General features: G+C 31.6%; 1 protein-coding gene across 1 annotated transcript; it reads left to right on the top strand.

Moving 5' to 3' along the window:
* Positions 1-438: 438 nt before the first annotated feature.
* On the top strand, positions 439-6016 carry LOC134856316 (uncharacterized). The gene is made up of 3 exons (XM_063872677.1): positions 439-559; positions 956-1162; positions 5716-6016. The coding sequence occupies exons 1-3, from the start codon at positions 522-524 to the stop codon at positions 5993-5995; spliced, it is 525 nt and encodes a 174-aa protein (XP_063728747.1). The 5' UTR covers positions 439-521; the 3' UTR covers positions 5996-6016.
* Positions 6017-13660: the final 7644 nt, after the last annotated feature.

Below are 13660 nucleotides of genomic sequence, written 5' to 3' on the forward strand. Positions count from 1 at the left end.
TAGATCTACATCAACAAAAACGGTTTATGCAAAACTTTAGGTAGCAATCGGATGAAAGAATATGGATTTTGATTCTGCAAGTTGCTTTCAAATGGCAACTGCAAACAGGCTTGCAGCCTTACGGTGACTATTCGAATCGGCGCTACCAAAATTGTGCAGTGAAATAAAAAGTTTGTAATGCGCCTGATTCGTAAACGAATTTATCTATTATTATGATTATAAAGAGAAAATGTGACACAAAAAAGTCAACTTTTTATTTCTTACGTTTCAAAAAGTGTTAATCAAAATTGACGCCACCTTCTCTGGATTTTTGGGGCTAGCGAGTTTTGCTTCTATGTTTTTGCATGGTAGTCTCTTAATGTAATCATAGATTGACTGAAAATATCATTTTCTCACGAATTACGCTGAGAATGATTTTTTCAGAGGCAGTGGCGATACTGGAACAACAATCAGAATATTTCTACAACAGTACTTCATGTATCTGCAAGAAGACACGTCTTTGTCATTTTCGCCAGATAGGCATGAACACTCTGTTGTTCATCACCGACAGAATCAGCAAGTATGCTATGCGATCTTTTCTGCCATTCTGAAGGCTTTTTCAGCCTTTGACTTCCAAAACATCAACCGACATACATATTATACAGAAGAAATCATTAAAAATATTGGTTATTTAATAATTGTTAAAATATGATAATTTTCGAACAATAAAACCTTACATACAACGGTTATTCAAGAAATCTCAAACATACTTAGTTTAAAATAAGATTTCTATTGTTTTCTGATAGTTGCAACTTGCACCCATGATTGAAAGATTTACTTTTTTTGACAAATTTATGTTTAATGGATTCTATTTACAATTTTTCCCCCACAGTGTAATTGCAGAACAAATCCATCTTAACAAAACACGAACAATTATGAATTGTTAATGTGAACCTATATTTTTTGTTTGCTGCAGTGAGAACCCTGCATCTGAGTCGGAATACAGCTCCTTCAAGTCAGAATTGATCCGCTCCTGGAAACACAACCTCACCCTGTGTAAAAACGCAGTCTACATTCTCATCACTCTAGAGCAGAGCTACCTGGACTGCGACTACTTTTGCGAGGAGGACGATTTCATTAGTGTTTATATTTTCACACAGCAGAAACCTACAAGATACCTCAGGTATACACTTTCAAGAGTTTAAGATCAAATATCGTCCTTGAGAGGAAAAAGTCTATTGAACTTTTGGGTAAGAGTAGATATCATTCTTGGGGTAATGTGGTCAGCGGATTTTCAAAAAACTATCAAAAACTTTTTGTCGATTTTTTAATAGGCCAACTAAATTAATTTTTCGATCTCTCTCAAAGCACTAAAAATACTTCAGCCCCTTCGAATTTAGTATATATTGGCGCCAAAGGCGCCCTTAGAAAATTTTAAGAGTCAACCAGCCAAAAATGGAGGTTTTAAAATAGTACCAAAGGGGGACGCTTTGGGCAGTGAGAGAGTCGAACCCCTGAGAGGAGGGGGAATGGTGCGCACCCACGCCTAAATTTGCCCCTGACTGGAACTAGTAAGAATTATGACAGACATACATTTTTTTTGGCGAAAAAATCTCATTGAGCTCAAAAATATTGCAATCTAAATATTGTATTTGTAATCTAAACTAAATGAGCATAATTATTTTGTACTCGATTTCTTTTAAGAAGCTGTATTTGAAGCATTGCGGTCATACCTTGTGGGATATCTTTTGCAAGCAAGCAAGCATTTTCTGATCAAATATTTAGACTACTCAATTTTGATTCAGATTTGTGAAAGGGGACGATTTGTAATTTTACCACGATATTTTGACTCCAATGCAATAAATTATTCAACAATTCGGTAGTCTTTTTGCATTATTTTTTCTCCTGCGCAAATATTTACTGAAAACTTCCCGAAATTTTTATCGTGATGAGAGTTGAAATATATAATTAATTATTTCTTCAAAACAAAAAGTTTCTTTATTCATTGTTTGAACATCAACAATTGATATATTGCAAGTAAACAAGAAAAAAGGTTGCGGCTTCTGACTGAAAGTGTTGTTCGTTTCCTTTTAACTGTTTGAGGTATGTTTTTTCATATTTTTCGTGTTTTTGTTGTGTTTTTGCTGTCTTGATAACGTTTCCGATAGTTATTTTTGGCGGCATGAATTAAAGACTCCCTCATTTACTTATTTATCTTTCTTTACAATAAAGAGGCGTCAATAAACCGTTGTCGGTGTTTTTCAATCCTCTGAAGATTTTTTGAACAATGAATTTTTAAAAACTATTTGACTTCATTATTATATCTAATTTTCCAAATGATCGGTGTAGAATAGGCGTTCAATGCTCACTATTTGAATTCCACGGAACAGCGGTCTGACAGTGCTTAAAATGAGGCATTGTAATTTCATCTTGGCGACATTTTTCCTAACTGGGCTCAGCAAAAGCTGCCGATTTAATCTTGATAAATAATGGAACCGTTAATTAAGGATACTACTCTGATGTATTTTGATAAATAAATAATGGAAATAAAAAGCGAAGTGTTTTCAAATATTGAGAAGTGCCGACTGCATCCTATTAACGCACTTGATCAGTTCTTGTTCATTTATTTTTCAGACCTTGTTCAGATTAATGGCTTGTCTAAAAAATATGGAATTCTGATGATTATTTTGCAAATATAATTAAGAGCCGCTCTGTTCAGCGGTGAATCCATCTGCGAAGTAAACAAGATAAGGTCTGCAAGCTGCTCAGGTTGATTGAAACTTCAATACTACACCTGACATTGATAAGGATGCAATTTCCAGAACTCCTTAAACAATTAAAAGACAGTTAAATGAAATTTGACTCAAAAAACGTTTTCAAAAAATTTCAGCAAGTGAGTCAGTCACGTTAATTCTACGGCCGAGCTCTTCTGTAAACAGCGAAGTGCCATTATTGTTACATTGCGGATATTTTTAAACTGCCCCTTTATGGATTTTTCCAGTGCGTCGTTCGTTCGGTGGACCAAGTTAATATCCTCCCACCTTCCCAAAGCTTTTTAGGGTCAACAGGGGTCAAATGTATGATCTGACGATCTCACAGGGAATCCCTACTGACCAATTTGGTATTGATATTGATTTAAATCAATTTTTCTACAGATAATATTGCCTAAAAATCGAATTAAATCGATTTACATGGGTTTTCGCAAAGCAAGAAAGTTCATCAAAACCTCAACAAAATTGACTTTGTTGTTATTTGTTTTATTACTAAATTATTTGTTTTGAAACTTGACCAATTTTTTTGACCAAAAAATCTCCATTGGAACTACAGATAGCAAGAGTCATTTACTTTTTTATTTTTACCGCAAATTATTGTGATGAAGGGAATCTTTTTGAGTTTTGCAAATCTTAGTGCTCCCATGGTATAAAAAGTAAATTCTGCAAGAAGTTCTCCAAATGTCATGTCCTTTATCAATGTTCTATGCGCATGTATGTAAAGCAAATGACACATAATTGATAATAATTCATTTTTGGAGCAGAAAATTTAGAGATACTCAGAGTCATGAGCTTCAACAACCGTAATGACGTCAGAATACATAATTACTGTAGTTTCGGTTTCGCTGGTTGATCTTTGTGAACAGCAAATGCTACGAAGTCGATTCCATTCAAAATTATGTGGAAAGAGGTTTTGTAATCAAAATTTTTGGGATTTCAAAAAACCACATTAAAATTCTTTGATTGTTGTATTCTCGAACATTTGGGAAAAGTATTGGTGTTTATATATCGTTTTGAAACTGAAGAAAAATTTGAATTTTTTATTTACCTTTCAAGCAATTTAAATTAATTTTTGATAGCAACATCAAATTTTTTCTTAAAAAAATTTTCTGGTTTCCTGAAAAACATTTTAAATTTTTTGAAAAGCAAAAAAAAAATTATTTTCCTACTGTTAGAGAAAAATTCCACGGAACAAAAACAATTTGCGTTTTTTTTAAATTCAGTTTTATTTAGCTAAAGAAAAAAAAAGATTATAAAAATTTTAAATACAATGCGTCTTGTACAGTGCAGATCGTTTTTAAAAGTCAATCTATGAAAAAGAAAAAAAAATGAAATTTTTTAAGAAATTGTGGCTAATTTTTTGTTGAAATTATATCTTTTACATGAAATTTGTGAGTGCAACCGCTGAAACTAAAAAGATTTTAAAATGTGCTGTTTTTTCGGCTTAAGACAAAATAATATTTGTTTTCATAAAACTGCTCTTTGTTTTCTTTGCCTGACATGTATTTGGAGATATTTAGATTATAATATTTTTTGTGAAAATTACAAGCAAGTTTTTGTTCTGATTGCACTTTATTGTACAATTTCGACAAAATGCAAAAATTAACTGAAACATAGAACGCATAAAACAAAAAGAATAGCGGAAAAGATGCTTCATGGTGGTATACTGAATGTTATGAACAAAAAAATGAGATGAACCTCAGAAATAACAAGGTAATCTCATTGTGCACCATTTATAAGCAAACCAATTTTTAATTTGTTTGTTGTATTGAATGACTGTCTGAACTATGCGAGCTGTCTTTTTTGTTTTTGTTCTGACCAATGAGTTCGTGTAGAAATTGTTTTTTGAGCTTGATTTCTTACTTGACCTAACTTTCAGTCTAATTTGACTTTTTTCATCAAAGTTAATTTTTTAAATAATCATCAGGGTGGGTCAAGTGGTATACCATATTAAAAGTATCTGAAAATTGATCCGAACAACCTGAAACCGATTTTTGAAAAAGTTTTTTTTTTGTGTTGAGAAAACCAGTTTGAAATTTTCACAATATACTTTCAAGTATTTTGTTGTCATTTTTTTCATGCAAAAAAAGCTACCAAAATATTCATCAGAATTGTATAACCTTCTCACTTGTGATTCCAATTATGTTGACAGTTTTCAAAAAAAAATACTTGAGGTCAAGAAAGTCCGATAGAATTTTTTTAATTTCTGGTCTAATTTCGAGCAATTAAAGCGAGTATTTTTTTGTTCTGGTGTATTATAGAACTAACATTTTTTCAACTTGTTCAAAACTTGATTGTTTTTTTTTTTCAAGAGAACTAGTTTTTGAAGCTTCGTTGAGCGGTTCCTTGGCAAAAAAATAGTTTCAAAATTCAAAAATGAAAAAAAAAATCTATTTTCAAAGACAACTGCAGTCGATGATGGCTAATTTATTTACGTTCTGGACCCTTGTTGAGTTATTTTTGTCCCACTATGTAAAAAAAAATTGACACAAATTTGAAAAAATTAGTTTTTTGAATATGTTCCAATAATCCTGTTGAGGACCTTCAGTTGCTTAATAAACAAACAGTGGCTCTGAGGTGCTACTGGTAGGGCGAATTTAAGGGACACTTCCCGTTCTCTGAGGGATTGGACCCCTAGCCATCGAAAAAATTTTGGAAGTAATTTTGAGCGCGCGCCCGAAAATGAGATTTTGAAATGGCCTGATGTATCGAAAATTGCAGGAAAACAGATTTTGTAGATATTTTTTGAGAGCTCGAAAAATCAGTTAAGTACCTAATCGGCAAAAAAAGAAAGTTTTCGATTTTTTAGATACTTACGATTTTGAAATCTAACCGTTCCCCTCAAAAAAATCCTATATCCGCCCCTAAAAACTGGATTTTTAATGTAATCTTAACCTCATATTTAGATAAAATCTGTATCGACATTCCAATAAATGACCCTTCAAGGTATTTTGATTGTTTTTAGTTCATACGAAAAACGACTGATGTCTCGCAACTTCAACTTTAACTTGGACTTGTTCGACCCCTTGACAGCCATACAAAACTTACTCGAGGACCTGGCTCTTTATATGGACAGATCGGCCCATGAAGAGGCCATAGGGCACTCAAGACCAGTGTCCATGCTAATGTTGCTGTCATTTGTCATTTCAAGTTCCATTCTGGCTGCTATGGCGACCATTATGAAAAATACGCTGGAAAATAAAAAACTAAACTCAGATGGTGATAAAAGAGCCCTCAAAATGTGAAGCGTTCGATCAGCGTCTTGAGCAGGGGCGGATCTAGGATTTTCTCGAGGGGGGGGGGGCGGATTTTCAAAAAATTGTGTCCACCTTTTTTTAGGTTGAGCAAACTGATTTTCCAAGCTCTTACAAAAAGTCCCTGTTTTGGCCAAAATTTCTGCCCCGCAGGCAAAATTTTTGAAAAAAAAACAGGCCAAAAAGGCGTTTTTAGGCACTTTTTGAAAATTTTTAACCAAAAAATTGCGTTTTTTCGGCGCGCGCTCCCCACTTAAATTTGGTATATATTGGCGCCCAATGAATAATTTAGAAAAGTTTTAGGGTCAGTGAGCCAAAAATGAATATCTCAAAATAGTTTGGGTCGGCAGGGGTCGAATCCCTGAGGGGGAGGGGGCGTCCGCCCCTGGTCTTGAGATAAAACGCACGCATGAACTTATTATTCAACAACAATTCGAAATAAACCCCACCTCCGGGTCATAAACGTCACGAATTATTGCTTGGCGTCAATTATGTTTGAAACCATTCAGCTGTATATTTTTACGGGCAACAACCCTCGCCTTCCTAACTCACAAGTATCCTTACCCCTTCATGCAAACTACATTTAAGATCAAAATAAACAACAGGTACCCCGGCGCGATAGTTTATTTCATAACCCAAGTCAACATCTCGCCTGCTTGTTTTTATTCAAAACAAATTTCTCTTCTTTGAAGTCGGCTTCAAATTTTATCAAATTTAACTTGGAGTGTTTTTACCTGCTGTAGGGCAACGTCACACTCAGTTGGGGAGTGCTATTTAACTTAATTACTCACATAAGCAGCTAAATTAACAATTTTTATGCAGATTTAAGTCAAAATGCCTGAGGTTAAGTCGGAATTTAAGTCTTTGATAAAAGAATTAAAGGACTTTCGTCCTGAAGCAAATAGACGGAATTCAAAATCAGTGTTTAATGAGAACAATTGATCATAAATGAGGGCTTGATTTTACGGAATAAGAAGTTGAAGGTTACTCTAAGATGCCTTAAAAAATCCAGCAACCCATTCTATCATAGGAGCCTCATTATCAAATCAGTGTATTCCATGTAAAAATAAAATTAAACAAGGTAGCACAGAATGTATTAGAAAATACAAAAATAAAATTTTTTGAAACTAATGTTGTTTTTTTTTCTGTGTGGTGCGATGAAAAGTCCAAACGAAAAATGAGGCATATTTGGCATTTTTTGCAGAAAAATGACTGGAAAATCAATCTAAAATAGTTTCCTTTTTTCAAATTTTTTTGCAAACTTTTTTTTGATTTTTTTAATTCCCAAAATGGTGTTTAAAAGCTCCAAAACCTAACTGTACCCAAGTATAACTAAAATTAATCATAAATAAGTTAATGTAAACGGCTTAAATAAAGCATAAATAAGCCTGCTCTCTCGGTATAATTGCTCGAAATTAGATGAAAAGTCAAAAACTTCAATCCAAACGGGTTTTCCGCGACACTGGTAAACTTTTTTGGTTTTAAGAATGTGTTTAAAGAGAGTGGAATCATGACTAAAAGAGTTTTAATATGATATATAACTCTACCCACTCCAATTATATTGTGCGGTACCTGATTTTACGAAAAACTAAAACAGAGCAGAATACAAAACTCTACCGAATTTTTCAAAAAGTCGCAACAACAAACAAACAATTAGAGATAGTTTTTTAAAAAAAAAATTGAATTTACCAGCGAAACATTTGGAGTTAACATTGACTGAAAGAACTTGCATTCATTCCCAGGTTGACCGCCATAGAACAAAAATTGCCATCAAACAACTACATTCAAAAAATGTTTACAAAATAACTCCCTGAATGTTTTTTATACAAAAATGGTTTTCAAACAAATCACTTTTATCAAAAAGGTCTGATAAACTTTTTTTCCACCATTTTTTTCAGATATTTTTTCAAAAGACTTTTTGGGTAAGTTTAATTGAGCTTACGTTGGGTGTCAATTGAATAAAAACTTATTGATTGTCAAAATTTTATCTTTTTTGTTAAAAAAGTGCTCATCATGCAATTTCCATTCATGAAAATTGTCTGATAAGTTTGTTCTTTCCATTAAAAAAACCATAACTGAAAAAATAGTTTGCTCTCTTTTTGGTCGCTAAACCTGTTTTTGAAATTTTTTTACAATGCAAAATTTTTTCCAAGTGAAGCCATGATTTTCATTCTCTGAATTTTTAGAAACAGAAGCCGCGTAGCCATATAAAAATTTTTACACTTTTTTGTTTTAATTTTGAGTAGAATTTAATTAGCATCTGACTAGGCATTTGGCAATAAATAGTTTCTTTTTCTGCAAATTCAATGCTTTTTGACTTGCTGGTTTTCTCATTTGAGAAAATTTTGGCTTTTTGTGCTTAGGGCGAAACACAAATATAAAGCGAGACACAAAATATTAAATGGAAAAAGCTTGCCATACAGCTCCATAGTATGAAAAAATAATTATCATACAATTCAACTGTATGGAAAAAATGCTTACTCTAAAATTTTCAAACAATTTTTAATTATCTGGATTTGTATGGAATTGTATGTTAAGCATTTTTTCCATAGTATGGAGTTGAATTATAAGCAATTTTGTTCAAACCGGGTTGTTGTTGAACAGATTTTTTGGTTAATTATGAATAAAAGAAACTAAATTCAGGCAATTTTTACAAGTTTTTGATTAAAAAAGCTTCATTTTGACACTATTGAAGGTAGTATTATTAAATAGCTACTTACAAAGTTAATTATTCCCAGCAGTAGTAGTTTTTTGAATCAAATTTTTCTTTCAGTTATAAACATCAAGATTACTTACTTCAAAGCCTCACATAATCCAATGGACCTTGGAACAGTTTTTTTAAGCATTTTTTAGATATCGATGATAAAATAACGCTGGTATCTGCGCAAAGCACTAAATGTTTCCATTTCTCTTTGAGAGGTGTGAAGTAATGTTTACTGAAAAAAAACTATCACTTGTTCAATCTTATTTTTCAATTTCAATCCTAAAGAGTAATTACTTAAGGAATTGCACCGAGCAAAAAAAACTCAGTTAATATCTGAGAAGTTCATAACTCTCAAACTACCATAACTGTATTTAAAAAAATTACAGGGCATCATAGTGACCTACAAAGTCAAATGTTAGGCTTTTTTGCCCACTCTTACAACTTTTTCCAAAAACTGATTTACAAAAACCTATTGAAAATGATTATTGATAGCGTGAAAAATTGAACAACTTGAAGCACAAGTTCTTAATTAGCCCCGAAACTCAGTTTTGTTAAGTTTGGGAATACAGGACATCAATGTTTTTTGGTTAACTTTCTTCAAACTCGCGTCAAAATATCAATCTGTTTCAAGTGCAAAAAATTCGAAAAAAATTTCAGGTTTTAGAAATTTCAAGTGCTTGTTGGTCAAAAATTATGAATTAGCAAAAAAGTTTAATTTCAATCTTTCCGAATAATTTTATTGAATTTGTTTGACTGGAAAAACTCGCAACAAAAACCAGCTGCCACAATTTTAATGCCAAATGTTACCAAAAAAATTGAAGTGTGAATTTCTTTATTGTAGAATTAATACAAAAATGACTATCCCTGTTTTGGAAAAAAAAGCAAAAAAAAACGAAAAAAAAACGAAAAACAAAAAATAGCAAGCAGTATGCAAAAAAAACAGATTAGAAAAGTAACTTCCATGTTTTTATTCAATTTTATCAGTTTTCCCCAAAATTACTTAAGATATTGTTTTCACTCCTGTTTGCAACTAGCATTTGTTCGGGCAACGGAGCTCTGAATATTATGACTGCCATCGTAATATTCAGGCATCCTTGCACGAATAATTAACAAATGCAAACAGAAATGAAAACTATTAGTTGCTACAAAATTGAACATAAAAACACAAAAATTTTATGCAAAAAATCAGAAAAGTAACCTATTACTTTTTGCTCGTAGTTTGAACAAAAAGTAGTGTTCTTCAACTTATTTATTGCTTTAACTGAATATCTTCAACATATTTTGTTTAGCTTTTTTAAAAGTCGTAATTATTATCTCAATACAACTCATTTTGATAAAAAAACAAAAAATCCTGTGTTGTTTGTCTCGGCATTTGTAAAATTGATAGTATTTTATCAGTCTTTTCATCCTTTGATTTAAATCCCATTAACTCAAAACCTAAGAGAAACCTTAAAGAAACCTAATCGAAAAATCAAAGAAGAGGAAAAAAATACAAATGTAATCTCACATACGAAACAAAATTTCCCAGTGGCATAGATTTCCATTTGAATTTTTTTTCATGTTCAAAATCAGTTCACGAATAATGTCCCAAACCACAATAGACACTCATTTCATAAAATTTTTCTCATTCGATCCTCCTTTCAATTTTGTGTTACCTTTTTTTTGTGGTTTTTGTTTTTATCTGTTTTGTTTAGAGATTTGAAATCAGTTTAAAAAGTTTGGAAAAAGGACAATTATAATTTTTATTTCAAATCACTATTTAAATCATCGGATTTATTGGTTTTATATTTCGATTACAAAGGTAGGACAACAGGCGAATGCCATTTCAAGCCGAACAAGAGTTTAACTTCTTGAATGGATGAGAATGTCTCCAATATGACAATATATTTTTCAATTGGTTTTCGAACAGCATATGCTTTAAATTGAAAACGCACCGAAAGTTTTTAATATTCAAACACTCCAAGGTACGCATTAATTTCTTCATGGAAAAAATATCAAAATTTAAAGAAATAAGTTGAACTATTATTAGCTTTTATGTTTGTAACACGTGTTTAAATGTTAACAAATATAGCTTTTTTTTGGCTTGGAATCCCGATTTTGCGATTAAGCCGGAGGTACTGTCAGCTTGATCTCTGGTACCCATCTTATATAATTTAATAAAACTATCAATTGTAAAAACGGACATTTTGCTTCTTCAATGAAATTGGTAGACTCACAGGTCGGGATGTTTGTCTGATTCCACGATAAAAAAAAATATCAGTCCAAAGTTTTCGGTAGCTTAAATGGAAAACATTTGGGCAGCTGATTGTTGCACTGTTTTTTCAGCCAAATTACTGTATAACATCATTCGAAATGGAATACTTTTATGGTTCAAATTGTTTTTTATCACATTTAATTTGTACCAGTGAGTACTTGAGATTGCTGCAATACTAAAACTTCTTGACAAAAGCGCAAAAAAAAAGATAATAGGAAGACAAATAACGGTAGGTTTTTTACTCATTGCGTTTCTTAGATTCACATGTGATTTTTTTAAAAAACTTTATTTTATAAATTGTAAAATTGTATCTTCCTACTTTCTATTTTAACGAAACTTTAAAAAAATTAGTCTTTTTTAAAAGGCAATTCAACTGATCTCTAAGTTCACCCAAAATCTATAACTATATCATCTCTATACTTTTTTCTAAATATATATTTAATTTGTACTACTGGCATGAATTACAGCTTTTTTGTAACCATGGAGAATTTTTTTTAGCTTTCTACTTAATTTCTTCGTTTTACCGCCCTTAATCTGTACCATTTCCCTGGCTGATCAACGGTCAATCTTTCTAATAAAAACACATTTGAAAGTATCGTTTTATAAAAACCAAAAATAAAACAAGCGAAAGCTTGCTTACAGAAACAAAAACCCAAATACTTTAAGTCGACGAAGTAGTAGATTGAGTTTAAAAAAGCAAAAATTTTAATTAAATGTACAAATTTGACTTTTTTACTTATTTTCTTTATTTCATCTCTGTCCCCATCAGCTATCCCTAAAAGCTACGTAAACTAAGTAATTTATTTTGCGCCTGGTTAGGTGAAAATTGAAAAAAGCGATTGCCTCAACCTATTTTGGATTGATTAAACCAGCCGCTCTCGCTTCACTAGAACCAAATATATTTGATGAAACCAAATTGGCAATTTAGAACCCCCAAAGCTTAACAAAAATTGTTACAGGCAAAATATCTTTTCAGCTCAAGGCATCGATGCTACGTGGCATAAAAAACTCCGGTAAAAACAATCAATTAAAAGTAAATAAATTATCTGAATCAAAAATAACTACGGAAAGCATAGTTGTTCCGGCACTTTCGTCGCAAGGCGGAACAAAACACTATCATTTTTATTAAAGTTTCCATAGGCTAGTCAATGTTTTTGATAAAGCATTTTCAATTTTTGAACAGAACTGAGTTTTAAGTATCTTAATTTTTTATAACTTAAGAGATTCATTGCCATTAAAAAAGTTGGTGATATATGATGGTAACTTTTGTTCAGACTATTGAAAATGAGTAGAAAGTTTGGATTAAGTCTCAAAGAGCATAATTCCCAAATGGCATAAAAACGAAAAGTCTCTCAAATGGCATAAATTTCATGCAACAGTTGCTTTGGAAAAATCGAGAACAATTTTTTCGTGAACAATAAGAGAAAATTAGTCAAATTCAAATTGTCAATTCAAATGTTGATTGACATTTTATCGTGAAAAATTTGTAGAACTTTTTATCAAAAGCAAGAAGCATAAGCTTGCGATTAATAATAAGCTTCTTGTGGTCATTTTTTTTCGACAAATCTGTTGCTTAAATTTGTTTGGAATCAATTAATTCCAAATCTTGTTCACATGCTTTTGTTCCTGACAAAATGATAGAACTAAAAATTGTTAGAAAACGTTTAAATTACAATCAAAACTTGAAATTTATGCCATTTGGGAAAAGTTTCCATTTTTATGCCATTTGGGAAGTTACCGAAAGTTTGTATTCGGGTTTTTTTATTTTTTTTTCGTTTTTTTCAACTTTTTGTTTTTCACGCAAAATCAAGTTCCACAAATGATCATCTGAATGAAACAAGTGATACATCAATTCAAAGTTGTACTTTGAACGACAACAGAACCTTCCAAAAACAATTCCCCAGTGCTGAGAAAACCGGTTTGACATTTTATATTTTTCATCTTACTTCGAGTGAGTGAGTAGGCTCACATTAGCTTATTAATGCTTAATTTAAGCCTTGAAAAAATAAGAAACAAAACTTCAAAAGTTTGAAAAATTTCAAAAAAAAACAAAACTTTTTTTTGGAATTTTTTTTCTATTTTTTTTACAATTTTTTTTTCGTTTTACAGTATTTTTTTTCAAAATTTTTTCCAATTTACCTCCAAAACTGTCAAAAATGCTTAAATTAGACTTGTTCCTTCAGATCTATTCATCGCACCAGACAGAAAAGACGGCCTTTATTTGAAAAACGTTTTTTCGTTCTTTGCTTTGCAAAAAACCTAAATATTCTAAGCAATCCATCTTTGCAAAAACTATTGTCAAAATATCTGTTTACGGTTTACGTTTGAAAAAATTTTAAGTTGCAAATAATTAAAAAATATTCAGTAAATTTTCGAAGTTCAGGCATTAATGGCTCATTGAGTTGACTTTCTGAAATAATTTTTTGGTCAAATCAAAGTTTTAGCTGAAATAGCGCTTGATGATTTACAAACGCGCTTACAAAGAGCTACCTGAAATTAAAAGAAGAAGTAATAACCTCTTCTCAGGTCCTAAAGAAATTGAAATAAAAAATAGAACGATTTTAATTGATTAGAAAATTGGATGCCATGACATTTTACGCAATATGTGAAAATTGATAAAAGCACTGTGGGTCTCTCATTTACCTTTTGTCGATTGAGTGCCCGATTAATTGCCGACCGGCAAGCAACAGCTAATTGA

This window comes from Symsagittifera roscoffensis, unplaced genomic scaffold (genome assembly GCF_963678635.1).
Source record: "Symsagittifera roscoffensis unplaced genomic scaffold, txSymRosc1.1 SCAFFOLD_139, whole genome shotgun sequence".
Taxonomy (NCBI): domain Eukaryota; kingdom Metazoa; phylum Xenacoelomorpha; order Acoela; family Convolutidae; genus Symsagittifera; species Symsagittifera roscoffensis.

What these genes read in the sequence shown, in the direction of transcription:
- LOC134856316 (XM_063872677.1), top strand. Translation starts at nt 522, where the DNA reads ATGAACACTCTGTTGTTCATCACCGACAGAATCAGCAA. An exon ending in ATCACCGACAGAATCAGCAA is followed by an intron (nt 560 to 955) that starts GTATGCTATGCG and finishes TGTTTGCTGCAG; the next exon opens with TGAGAACCCTGCATCTGAGT. An exon ending in AAACCTACAAGATACCTCAG is followed by an intron (nt 1,163 to 5,715) that starts GTATACACTTTC and finishes GATTGTTTTTAG; the next exon opens with TTCATACGAAAAACGACTGA.